At 34.5% G+C, this 13,887-nt stretch overlaps 1 protein-coding gene across 23 annotated transcripts in view; it reads right to left on the bottom strand.

Annotated features, from left to right (window-relative positions):
• Positions 1-13,887, bottom strand: part of ROBO2 (roundabout guidance receptor 2) — a 609,610-nt gene that overhangs the window by 87,741 nt on the left and 507,982 nt on the right. For all 23 annotated transcript variants that reach the window (XM_054551634.2, XM_054551635.2, XM_054551633.2 and 20 more), the window contains 4 exons: positions 8,656-8,861; positions 3,921-4,002; positions 3,329-3,491; positions 1,549-1,715 (listed from right to left, as the gene is read on the bottom strand). In XM_054551634.2, coding sequence (XP_054407609.1) covers positions 1,549-1,715; positions 3,329-3,491; positions 3,921-4,002; positions 8,656-8,861 — 618 coding nt within the window. The remainder of the gene's footprint in view (positions 1-1,548; positions 1,716-3,328; positions 3,492-3,920; positions 4,003-8,655; positions 8,862-13,887) is intronic.

The raw sequence follows: 13,887 nt of genomic DNA, 5'->3' as shown, positions 1-13,887 counted from the left end.
TTATTTTATGAGTCAAGATTTAGTGACTAGCATAGTTACCGAATGATCAAAAAGGTCTGCCAGATACAATCACACCAAATGTCTTCCCATTCTGATCTCTCTCTACCTTTCATTGGCTACACACAAAAACTATTTCTATGCACAAAGGTACAAATGATCACGGTACTACAATTTCTTGACTTAAAATTGTACACATCTTCCATTTTAAGTTCAATAATAAAATTTACACACTTGATTCTAACACAGTAAAAAGCAATCGGATTTAAGGAAGGTAAAATATAACTGGGTTCAAATTTCAGATTTTCAAATTCCTTGTTGTGCTTTTTCTTTCTCAAGAGACAGGTTCTTTACCTACAGGCCCTTTATCCTCATGGAAAATTAATCACGTTACTGCTTAGAGAACAATAGCAAAATGGCATTCCCTCCCCCCTTGTCTGTCATCATGTCAGCAACGTTACAAAGTCACGTGGTGACTTTATTTCAGTCGATTCCTTTAAGGTGCCCTTCTCTGTTATAATAGCATGCTAGTTACTATCACTGAACTACATTGTAATTATAATAATATTTGATGGCTGTATGGTGCTTTTCATTGCATAAAAATACTACTTTGAATTATACCTTGTTCAAAGTCTTTTACAAATAAGAAATAATTAACCCTTTCTGAAGAACCCTGTGGGAAGTAGCTTATAACAAATAATAAAATTACCGTTTCTATTTTATTAATTTCTTTTACCTACTTGTCAGAAGGGAAACTATAATGTAGCATTGTATATTAAACCTCAGACTCCAGTGACTTCTCAGTTTGAAGAGACAGGTAATAAGGATAAAATTATGAAATCTTCCATTTTGAAATCGTATTTTAATATTCTATGTGTATTTTACATTATAGTCGAAAGAACTGAGTTCTTTAGAAAGAAAACTTGATTTCCTGCTTTCTGTAATAAATTGCTCCTTTAAAAATCTGATTTAACGAAATTCATTGTAGCAGTGGTTGTAAAACTTATACATCAGCATCACAAGGAGGGTTTGTTAAACAAACACTGGGCCCCAACCTCAGAGCATTTGAATTTGAGCCTGAAAATGTGTGTTTCTAACAGTTGTAGGCTATGCAGATGCTGCTTACCCAGGAACCATACTGTGAGAACTATAAAAACAGAATTCCAAAACAATAGGACATAATTTTTATACCTCTATTTGGGCATCTATTCATTAAAGACCACTTTTCCGTTATTGCGTAATTAATTTTAAAGAAGGAGAAACATTTTCCTCCCTTTGAAATATAGTGAAGCTCTAATTTAGTGAATTCATTCTACGTAGAGGTACCCAATGATTTTGTTTATTTTTTGCTGAATAAACCCGAAAACTCCAGAAAGAGAACACATCTCACCGAGGTAAACAGCAAGCTACCTTCTCCTTCCCTAGATACAGCCTAGTGAGCCATCATACAAAGCAATGCAGGCACATGTATATCTCCTCATCAATCCCCTCGTTCTTCAATATCTGATGTTTCTGCCTAGAACCAGTCTTGTTGACAGCTATTGAAAGTACCTTGTGTGCGCACAGGATCTGACATGGGACTTGGGTCACTGAGACCTTGGGGGTTGATCGCTCTGACCATGAATAAGTAGATTGTATTGGGCCGCAGTCCTCTTACAGTATAGAGGGTGGTCTTTACGTGGTTTGCCACGGTCTGCCAGCTGTTGCTCACTGATTGGCTGAAACGCAAACAGAAATTTCATTTAAAGAACGGTCATTTGAAGATTGGAAATGGAGTTGGGTATCAATGACAAAGGTTAATGGCTGGAAATTAAACACACACACACACAACACTTGAAGTGTTCAGCCCAATAAATGAAACATTTGGATGATTTCAATTTATTCCACAACAAAGCCGAGCCCACCTAACGAAAGTGCCATGCACAACACAATTAAACTCAGCCCAGGAGATGTGACAGCCCTTTGCTAATGCACAGCAGCCCACTACATGAATACCTGTAAAAGGAACAGAGGCCAAGATCACAACATCAAGTTTATACAATAAGTATGGTCCTCGTAAATGTATATATATATATACCTTGAAAAGAATTAACCTGTAGAAAGAATAAATGGACTACAGAGTAAATTATGCATTTTCCTGTTACAAGGTGTGTTTTCTTTTGCATCATTTTCCACATGCAATATTATAACAGAGCCTTCTAAACTACACATCTGTAAAAGAAGAGAGGAAGCAGGCAATGAATATTGTCCCTCGGTTACATTCTTAATAAAATTGTACATTACACAGTATTGTGATTTCTCATCTCAGAACGGTGAACTCTCTCTGAATTTGTGTGTGAGGACCCATTTAGAGCCAGCCACAGATGGATGCCATTTTAGAACAGTTTGTCTAAAGTCAAATGCCACTTTTTCCCAGAGGAAGGGGAAAATGTAATTTTCGGGGTGGTCAGTTTATTTTTCTGATATCCTTAACTGTCCACGCATAAGAATTATAGAAACGTAGTATTTTCAAATTTGAAAATTAAACACCTAGCATTACCTTAAATCATGATTAGAGAAGCCTTATAAGAAAGTGATCATTTGTCCTAATGTTTAAAAAAAACAGTGCTTATCCATTAAAATTTATACTGTCACATAGAAGCACATTTGAAAGGGAACATGAAAGCATATTTTACCATTTGTGTAAGCATTTCATCAAATTCTCATAAGACAATTTTATACTGATATTTGCTAATTTACATTTAAATCTTTAAATTGGCAACAATTATTTCAGATAACACGTGGAAACATCTTTTCCATTAAGCAACTAGAAGCACATGGAATAAATTTATTAATTATTGTTGTTAATTTTCTCTCAGGCATATCTAATAGATGTATGTAATATATGGCATAAAAACACTGGGATTATTTTAAGTTCTGCTCTAATTATTAGGAATATAAATGCCAGAGTCCCCTGTTTCAATAAATGTCGCCTAACTTTAAAAAGTGCCTGTGCCTATGCCTAATTAAAATATTTTCTACCCAGTTCAGATGCCTAAATTCTCACCTTAAATCCCTACAATGGTCTGGGTAAAGAATGGAGCTAAGTGATTATGTAATGAACTGGATCCCCAGAGACCTAGGCATGAATAATGCATATTTAAATCTTATAATTAAGTTGTAAACTAAAAGTATTAACTCTGTTCTTGAATAAAGTCAGAGAGAAGAGATCAATTCTTAAAATGCATTGATTGGACATGTTTTTAATAAAACAGCAGGATAGTTCAGGTGACATTTTAGAATAAAGGAGCTAAAACAAAACCCAATGGAGAAAGAAGGAATTGTCCCATACCTGAAAGCCTCAATGATATATGCACTTGCTGGAAGGGCTCCAGGGGTACCTGGTTGCCAGGACAAGGTGACACTGTTCTTAGTAACATCAGTGACCTGCGGTTTGGATGGTGGCCCTGGCAGGTCATTTAAATCATAGTTTTTACTGATTGTTGCTCCAGACTCTATAGAGGACAGACAGAAAAAACTTCATTCCTGATTGCATAAGTTGACAATACTGCCTAAAAGAAGGAAGCAGTCTACTAAAGGACTTGACCTAGACAATGAGAAATTCATCTCCATGAATCAGACGTATGTCAGTGAATATTTGCTTCTCCTACATGTTAATAAAAGTAAGCTGTGCTTTTACACAGGATCGTTAGAATTCCTTACACTTCAGAGGAAATAAAATAACAAGGTTATCAAGGACAAGTGTATTAAATTCCACAAATGTATGTGCAAATTCATGCATGAATTAAAAAATGGCGTTGAATGTAAAGACTTAAATTTACATTCAGTGAATTAAACACTTTGATCTCTCCTTAACTTATTATTTGATATTGAGCTATCACTAAAAGGGGCTCAAGATTTCTCCTAATTCACAAAGTCCTCACCTGTCACATCCAGCACTGCACTCCAGGAAGTCTCTCCACTTGAACTTGTAGCCACACAAGTATAAGTGCCAGTATCAGAAATCTAGTGTGCATAGAAGGGAGAGAATTAAATTGTTTCAGTCAATTTGTAGAATGATTACTCAATGACAGCCAGGCAATGTTTAATTTCTTAAAATTAGATGTATCATTTTGTTGTCTAAATTATGCATTAGAGTCAATCATATGTATACATAAAATAATGAAATAAATTCATATAATGTTATTCATAACATTGATCCAAAGGGCTTTTAAAAATATTTATGCACCTCAATGTTAATTTGCCTGATAAACAATTTGCCCTTCTCTTTTTCTTCCTCCGTGATAATACTCTTACCTCTTAACTCCATTTTATGGTGGGGCTCTACTATATCTAAGTTGTTTATGAACGACTCAGAACAGAACTCATTCAGAATCTCACAAAATTACAGAGAAGCAGTAATGCAAAACTGTTCTGTCTCAAATAAACTATGTTTCAATGAATAAAATGTACCTGAGTAAATAAGCAATAAGACAATAAGGGATCACACTTTCTTTCTTTTGAAAGACATGGAAAAAAGTGAAGAAGAAAAAGAACTTTTTTTTTTCTTCTGAGACAGAGTTTTGCTCTTGTTGCCCAGGCTGGAGTGCAATGGCTCGATCTTAAGCTCACTGCAACCTCTGCCTCCTAGGTTCAAGCAATTCTCCTGCCTCGGACTCCCGAGTAGCTGGGATTACAGGCATGTGCCACCATGCCTGACTAACATTGTATTTTTAGTAGAGACAGGGTTTCTCCATATTGGTCAGGCTGGTCTTGAACTCCTGACCTCAGGTGATCCGCCTGCCTCAGCCTCCCAAAGTGCTCGGATTACAGGTGTGAGCCACCATGCCCGGCCAGAAAAAGAAATGTTTTTAAGGTAAATTTCTTCATTTAAAAACCTCAATATTCACTTATATGTAAATTGCAGTAGTGGAACAAGGAATAGAATAAAGTATCATTAAAAAAATGTGGCTATGGAGTGACTGCAATTTCAAGCTGAAAGGGAACATAAATATATCATAATTCATAACTCTTTTTTGATCACAATTGAAACTTGCCATTTCATCGACCACTTAAAATGGTTTTGTTATTCACAGAAGAGTGGCAAAAGACTTTCAGAAAAAGTTGATAATATAATCAAGAGTTCTCTTTTACAAATGCAAGAAGCAGAAGATTCTGTGATTATATTTTGAATAAAGCCCCAAGATCAATAAAAGAGGCAACTCCAAAATTCTGTGTGATCAAGCCTTGTGGCTTACACTGCAAACAACATTCATTCTCTTCAATTTAGGAGTAAAGGAAAAGTCACACTGGGAAGAGAAACTGATGACCAAACAAAGTCAGACGAGGCAGAAGATGTAGAATTAATATTCTGTGATGAACATGAGTCTAATTGTTGATGAAATATAGTCGCTCATGGAATATTATATCTGCTGGGTTCAAACTGTCAGTGTGTTGATGACTCAAGCTTTCTCGATTGATTCTCAGGTAAATCATTAGTGCCTGGATGTTACTGCCATTTCACTATCTTAATTGATTTTAAATGCCATTATGTATTTTAACTTAAGTTTCAAATTGCTCTGGCATGACATTCTTTGCCATACTATCTCTGCACAATTGTCTTCTATTACACAGAGGGATGATGGGGATAGCCATTGTAGAAAGAGCCATTCTTTCAAATGTGGCTGTGCACACATTATAGTCATTAGAAATCTTTGCATTTAAGAAGCATCACTCACAAACTAAATATAATGAGCCAAGGTTGGATTTTAATGGGATGTTCATTTGAATACGGTCTGTGAAAGAGTAAAAGAATTTGCATTTTATTATAGCTGTTGAACTAAAATGTAGCACTTGTTATTACTTGCAAATGCTAAAAGAAAAGTATGTAGGTAATGCTTCTTAACTGCATCTCCTTGTCATTGTGTGGAGATACAAGTATGACATTAGCTGTGGTAGGTATGTTTTAATGAGTGCTGGAATATTCTACTTCTCAAAAGATAAAGATTCAGTTACCAATTAGCTGGCCTAGAAGAACACAGTATTCATCACGTTATTTTTTTCCCTTGCATTAAGTACTGAAAAAAAAAAGTGAGACACAAAGGAATACAGCCTACAGAAACTCTCTTGACTGTATGAGTGAACTATTGGAAAGTCCACTTCTGTCTCCCTTTAAGGACAGTCATGTTACAGGAAAAGAACAACATTTTCATTTTGGTGTCCTCATAAACCTAAATATTGTTGCTAAAACTCACTCTTGGTATTACCATCATCGCCACATTTTATTCCTTTAATTTTAAATAATGTATTTTTCTGGTCAGGAGTGCTTCTCATCTTTTCCACCCTTGTCCTTTTACCCTTAATAAATTGCTTTAAAATGAGATTAATGTGCAGGCAAATCCCATCATCTACTTTTCTCCTTGTGCACTTGGCTGCAGACAAGCCCCCAGGAGCTGGCATCTCAGAGAGACTACTCAGAAGCCTGTCAGGGGCTCAAAGTTTGTTTGACATCATCAAGCATCCACCTTTAATTGCTTCTTTCAAACACTACTAGAAATCTTGACTACTCAAGCATACCCTTTAATTCAGTGATACGGTGAAAATGCATTAACCCCTATGGCCCAAGTCTGCCTTTAGCCCAGAAATAGAGGTTAAAGTGTTTACACAAAGAGAGTTGGCATTAATTTTTTAATAACTTCCATTTTGTTCAAAGAAGGTTAACAATTAATTTACAATCAATAAAAAGGCAGGCTCAAAATATTTGCATTAATTTACTTTTTTAAACTCAACTTGGCAGCATTTTTTCTACTTAAAGCAATAATTAATGCCTGTATCTCAAAAATTAAAGATAAATATTATATATATAAAGTAAAAACTTATGTGTGCATGTGTGTGCATGTAGCAAAAATAGTCACTTTGCTTTCTGATACACATCTGTATGATACAGTGATAATCAGATAAACATATAATTGTAAATATATTCCCATCATAAAAGAACAATATGCCAAATTGTGATCATTTGGAAATAAGTGTAGTTAAAAATTTTTGCCTTTCTTTTTAGCTCCAGAATGGGAAAATTCTAAAATGCTGTTTTATTTTGTTTTTCTTCATCTTGGCTCTGAATTTCTACCTGGACACAAGATTCTACAGATGGCTCCTCCACTGAAGTTTTCTTCACGCACTATTACATCATTTACCTTAGTTCTGGGTCGCATCCCCAATCTTGTGATTACTAAAACATACTCTCCAGCTTTCGCATAGCACTTGCTACATGGCAGTTAGGAGGAAGGGACTTACCATACCTAGTTGAATGAGTTGAATGTACAGATAGAAGACAGGTGCCCTCCATGATAACATCCTTCTGGTATTTGTATCTTGTGTAATCTCTCACCTGGAGTGTAAGTGGGACCTGTTGGTTCCCTTCTGGCCAATATAATATTGCAAAAGTGTCAGTATGTCATGTTTGTGATTTGTTCCACAGGACTGTAGTGCCCATCTTACTAGGAGACTCTCTTCCTTGCTGACTTGGAGGAAGCAAGTAGTCATATGGGGAAGATCCAGATGGCAAGGAACTAAAGGCAACCTCCTGCCAACAGCCATTGAGAAGGTGAGGTTGTTAGTCCAGTAGCCACAAGGAACTGAATGCTACCAAGAGTAATGTTGATTGGAAGCAAATCCAGCCTGTGTCAATCTTCAGATGAGACGGCAACTCTAAATGACATCTAACTGGAGCCTTGTAAGACCCAGAAGCAAAACACGCAGCTCAGTCATGCCTAGGCTCCTAACTCACAGAAACTGTGATGTAATATATCTGTGTTGCTTTTAGCCACTATATTTTTGTTCATATTGTTCCATAATAATAGATAACTGATACAATATTCAAAAGTAGACATTTTATTTTGAATTGCTCCTGAAGCAGGAATGACTTGTTAAGTTGCCAGGAATGCTCATTTTTTTTTTTTAATGAAACAGAATAGTTGTTGTCTTTATTGCTATTGTTGCTATCATTGTTATTGTAGTTTTGCAGTATTTAGTTTCTCTAATCGAAAAAATAAAATTGGCACTGGCAAATCATAGTTTTTTTGGTACAATTACAGTTAAATGTAGCCATTTCCATTTTTTATCATGTAAACGTCAGTAAAAAACCACCAATGCCTTGTTCTTTCCATGGGTTTAAATCTAAACTACACACACAACTTAACCTACAATCTAAGGTTTTCCACTAACCAGGAAAACTTGCCTTTTATGTACTCAGTCTCATCTCTTTATTTTTCCTCTACTCAACTCTTTGGCCAAGCCACCTTATCTACATTTTCTTACAATTTCTTTTGCTAATGAAAGTAAATCAGAAGCGTTTGTTGTTTTTGTCATTTCCAATATCCTATTACTTGTATTAATGCTATGTGTTTAAGATTTCTAGATTTATTGACTGTATACATATGGAATGGGATACAGGAATAAAAGTTTCGAGATTCTGTTATGAATGTGTGAGTCACGTAAAAACTGCGACCTTTCCTCTAATTTCAATTCATCGTTTTTAAGATAAGTAATAACATTAACTGTTTTTAAACATACAGCAATTATACTAGGATGTAAGATTTTAAGTTCACTACGCAATTTTTCCATAGAGCAGTACTTATGTGCGGATGATAATTCAAGTACAAGTCCAATATTACTTACCCGTAAATTCTTAATCTGCAGTGTGCCTTGCTCTTGAATTGTTGCTCTTGGATCTCTACCCGGAAAAGTAAATCCCTCCTTTAACCAGCTAATTACAGGAAGAGGATCACCAGTGGCTTTACATTTCAGTAACGCTGTACCATCCACCGCCAGCGTTTGGTTGGCTGGGCCTTGTAGAATTATAGGTGGAGGTCTATCTGTCAAAACTGAAGAATAAAGCTCTTTTCAGGGTATTTTAACATCAATGTAGTTCAGTAGGCTTGATATATTGACACTGAAAGTAAGGTTAAAGCCCCAACACAATATATATTACTTATAACTTATTCTAAGCAATATGTATATTCTTAGTAATGTATATTCTAAATCTATCATATATCTATCATTTATATGTACATACATATATACTATACTAAGGCCATACTATTTATTGTCAATAACTTCCTCTGCATTACCTATAACTAAAATGGCACTGAGATAAATTCTGACATTTTATAAAGCCTTAATTATATAAAAAGGCTTAGGCTTAGTCATATTAAAATTAAAATTAAAATATGAATAGCTTTGGCAGTCAGTCACCTATGAAATGTTCATTTTATCTCATATGCATATTTAAGAAAGTGTGTGAAGTATCATATGAGTACAGCCAATTTTCACTTTTGCATTTATCATAAATATAGTACATAATTTCCCCCTTATGGCACCAGTTATGTGCTGTATTTATATAGGCTAAAATATTTCTGTTGATGTTAAAATATTAGATTATAAATAATTTACTTCCAAAATTGTGATATTAGCTTATCAAATTATGGTCATATCATTTGGATGATTTGATTTAATTAGTGCTTATAATTGATCAAAGAAAAGTAGTCTAGATTATATTTATCACATGACAAAAACGGTGCTTGTGCAAAATCAGTGTTTACATGTATATCAATTGTCGTGTTCATTTGGATAAATTTTCCATAATTTCTAAATGTTTAGCTTAGTATTGCTTTTTATTTATGAAATACTGTATTTGTAGTAGCATTTCAGTAGTACAATACTACTGTATTGTCGTAGCATTTCAGTAGTACAATACTACTGTATTGTCGTAGCATTTCAGCGCTTTTAGAAGTATTTAATGATTATTTAAGAAGGACATCAAAATGTACAGTATTATTTACATGGTTAAGAAAAATATAGACTTGACCGGAGGTAAGATTTCATTTAGAATTCATTAGAAGATCACCATATAATCAAAGGGATATGTCCAGGTCCAAGGAAGTCTTTCTAAAGAGAAAGTTCTGTAAACTTCTCCATAGACAGCATAGACTTTGGTTAATTATCCAAAATATGCTTTTTATTGTGTATGGTTATATGTAACATATAAAATATATGTAGTATATAAAAGAATATATATGAAAAAGACTTCTACAAAAAAGAAAAAATGAATGATGGATTCCAATAATTTCTAAGCAACTGTGAAGATAAACAGTGTTTTTTCTCAAAAAACTCACCTTGTATTACAATGTATATAATTGAAAACACTTTGCTTAACGTTCAAATTTCCTTTGCCCACCAGCTTTTATAAATGGCAGCTTAAAATTACTGTCTTTTCGATTTACTTGTATCATATTTACTAGAGTTCATAGTTTTAGGGAACAAAAGATTAAAGTTAAGCAGCCTTTTCAGAACCTATCATGAGAAAGCCAACCAAATTTAATTGAAGCTAGAATTTATGATACAGGTTTCCTTCATATCAAGACATTGCAGATTCTAGTCAACCTAAACCTACTTTATCAATGATAAAACCTAAGAAAAACAATAAAAACTGTTTATCGTTCACAAACAAAAATCAGAATCATTTATTTCACTGCGTTTTTCATCAAATTCTTACTTTTAATACTAAATAAAACATTTTAAGAAAATATTGAAGTAGAACATTATAATAATTCTGGCACATCTGTCAGTAATTAGGCAAATAGAAATTCAAACTAAAAGTTTCATGGGACTTATTTTTATGGGTCAAAAATAGAAGGCCAATGGACAAAACACTACGAGTAATTTTTTAATGCAGTGAGAAAGTGAGTCTATATTACCAGAGTAAAGCATACTAATTATATTTTAAATGATTTTTTTTCAAATTAAATACCTATGCAGAATTCAGGTAACTTCTTATAACCTGCTTTTATTGTCATATCCCTGAAATCATTAGATGCAGCCAAAGGTCATCTAATTAGTTTTTTTCTTTCTTTTTTTTACTGCCCAAATGAGTAGCTCATCACCTTTTGAATGAATCTAATCAATAAAGTAATTGAAAATCTCCTGGCCAGACATAATTTTCAGTTTCAACGATGTTATGGGTGAAAGATGACCACAGGTTTCCATGACACTAAAGTCAAAGGTTAAATGAACATTTAGGGATTCCAGTGATCTGTGAACAACTCCACGGTTTTCTCTCACTATGCATTAGAAATACTCAATAAACCATTCATATAAGATCATGATGTGACATTTATTGTCAGTACAAGATATAAATACATCTTATCTCCCCAGTCTTTTTAGTTTCTATTGGCTCTATTCACAGAATCCTGATTACAATTTCCTAATTCTCTGAGAGAAAAAGATAGAGCAAAAGAAAAGAAGAAATAAAGAACAATGCCAGTGAACTAATGTGGAAGTCTTTTAGAGAAATATATTGAAACTCAAGTGTATTGAAACATATTAGCTTAATCTATGACCAGTAAAACTGTTGCTCAACATAGCACTATTCAGCATCATTAGCAATTTCATCTTTTATGAATGCTTGAATTATAAATATTTCCAGAAAATGAGTCTAAGTGCAAAAATGTGACAACAGATACACTGCTCTAAATGGAATACAGGCATATCTCAGGGGTATTGTAGGTTTGGTTCTAGACCACAACAACAAAGCAAATATTGCAATAAGGAAGGCCACACAAATTTTGTTTCCCAGCGCATGTAAAAGTTATGTTTACACTATTCTGGAGTCTATTAAGTGTAGAATAATACTATGTCTAAAAAAACAATGTTCATACCTTAAAAATACTTTATTGCTAAAAAATGCTAATGATCATTTGAGCCTAGAGTAGTAATCTTTTTGGTGACGGAGGATCTTGCCTCAGTGCTGATGGTTGCTAACTGACCAGGATGGTGGTTGCTGAAGATTGGGGTAGCTGTGCCAATTTCTTAAAATAAGACAATAAAGCTTACTATATCAATTCACTATTCCTTTCAGGAAAGATTTTTCAGTAGCATGCAATGCTGTGTTATAGCATTTTATCCACAGTAAAATGTCTTTCAAAATTGGAGACAATCCTCTCAAACTCTGATGTTGCTTTATCAATTAAGTTTATGTGATACTTTGAATCCTTTGTTATCACTTCAACAATATTGAACAGAAGTAGATTCCAGCTGAAGTCATCACTTTCTTTGGTCATCCATAAGAAGCAATTCTTCATTTGTTCAATTTGTATCATGTGACTGTAGCAATTTAGTCACATCTTCAGGCTCCACTTCTAATTCTAGTTCTTTTGCTATTTGTACCACATGTGCAGTTACTTCCTCTACTGAAGTCTTGAACCCCCTCAAAGTCATCCAACTTTCCAAACTCCTGGTAATGTTGATGTTTTGCCCTCCTCCCATAAATCATAAATGTTCTTAATGGCATCTATAATGGTATAACCTTTCCAGAAGGTTTTTAATTAACCCTGCCCAGATCCTTCAGTTGAATTACTGTCTATGGCAGCTATAGCCTTAGAAAATATATTTCTTAAATAAGACTTGAAAGTTGAAATTATTCCTTGATCCATGGGCTGCTGAACAGATGTTGTGTTAACAGCTATAAAAACATTAATCTCTTTGTATATCTCTAGCAGAGCTTGGGTGACAAGGTACATCGTAGATGAGAAGTAATATTTTGAAAGGAATAGAATATTTTTTTTTTCTGAAGAGTAGATCTCAACACTATACTTAAAATATTTCAGTAAACCACGCTGTAAAGAGATATGCTGTCATTCAGGCTTTGTTTTTCCATTTATAGAGCACAGGCAGAGTAGATTTGGAATAATTCTAAGGGTCATAGAATTTTTGAAATAGTAAATGAGCATCAGTTTCAACCTAAAGTCACCAGCTGCATTAGTTACTTACAAGAGAGTTAGCCTGTCATTTAAAGCCAGGCATTGACTTCTTTTCTTCAGCTATGAAAGTCCTAGATAACATCTTCTTTCAATATATGGATGCTTTGTCTACACTGAAAATCTGTTTAGTATAGCCACTTTCATGAATGAACTTCTGGATAACTTGATAAAGCTTCCATATTAGCCCTTGATGCTTTACCTTCTACTTTTTGTTACGAAGATGGCTTTTTTCCTCAAATCTCATCAACCAACCCCTGGTAGCTTCAAATTTTTCTTCTACAACTTCCTCACCTCTCTCAGCCTTCAAGGAATTGAAGACAGTTAGGGCCTTGCTCTGGATTAGGCTTTGGCTTAAGGCAATGTTGTGACTCACTGATCTATCCAGACTCTAAAACTTTCTTCATATCAGCAATAGGCTGTTTGACTTTCTTATCATTTTTTGTGTTCACTGGAGTAGCACTTTTACTTTCCTTCAAAAACCTTTTCTTTGCATGCATAACTTTGCTAACTGTTTAGAACAAGAGGCCCAGCTTTTCGCCTATCTCAGTTTTTGACACGCCTTCCTCACTAAACTTAAGCCTTTGTAGCTTTTAATTTAAAGTCAGAGACATGTGACTTTTCACTTGAACACATGGAGGCCACTGTAGAGGTACTGACTGGCCTAATTCCAATACTTTTGTGTCTCGAGGAATAGGGAGGCTCAGGGAAAGAGAGAACAACAGGGGAATGTCCAGTGCGTAAAGAAACCAGAGCACACACATTTATCAATTAAGTTTACAATCTTATATGGGTGCAGTTTGTGATACTCCCCCAAAATTATAGTAATATCAAAGATCACTGGTCACAGACCACCATAACAGATGTAATAATAACGGCATTGTTTGAAATATTCTGAGAATTACCAAAATGTGACACAGAGGCACAACGTGAGCACATGATATTAGCAAAATGGCACCAACAGACTTGCTTGACCCAGGGTTTCCATAAACCTTCAATTTGTAAAAACCATGGTATCTGCAAAGTACAATAAAGGAAGGTGTATGCCTGTAATCACTTCTTTCTCTGAGCATGACATACGTTTTCATTCTACCAT

This window comes from Pongo abelii, chromosome 2 (genome assembly GCF_028885655.2).
Source record: "Pongo abelii isolate AG06213 chromosome 2, NHGRI_mPonAbe1-v2.0_pri, whole genome shotgun sequence".
In the NCBI taxonomy this organism is placed as follows: domain Eukaryota; kingdom Metazoa; phylum Chordata; class Mammalia; order Primates; family Hominidae; genus Pongo; species Pongo abelii.
The sequence above is the reverse complement of the archived record's forward strand: the minus strand, read 5'-3'. Positions and strand labels throughout refer to the sequence as shown.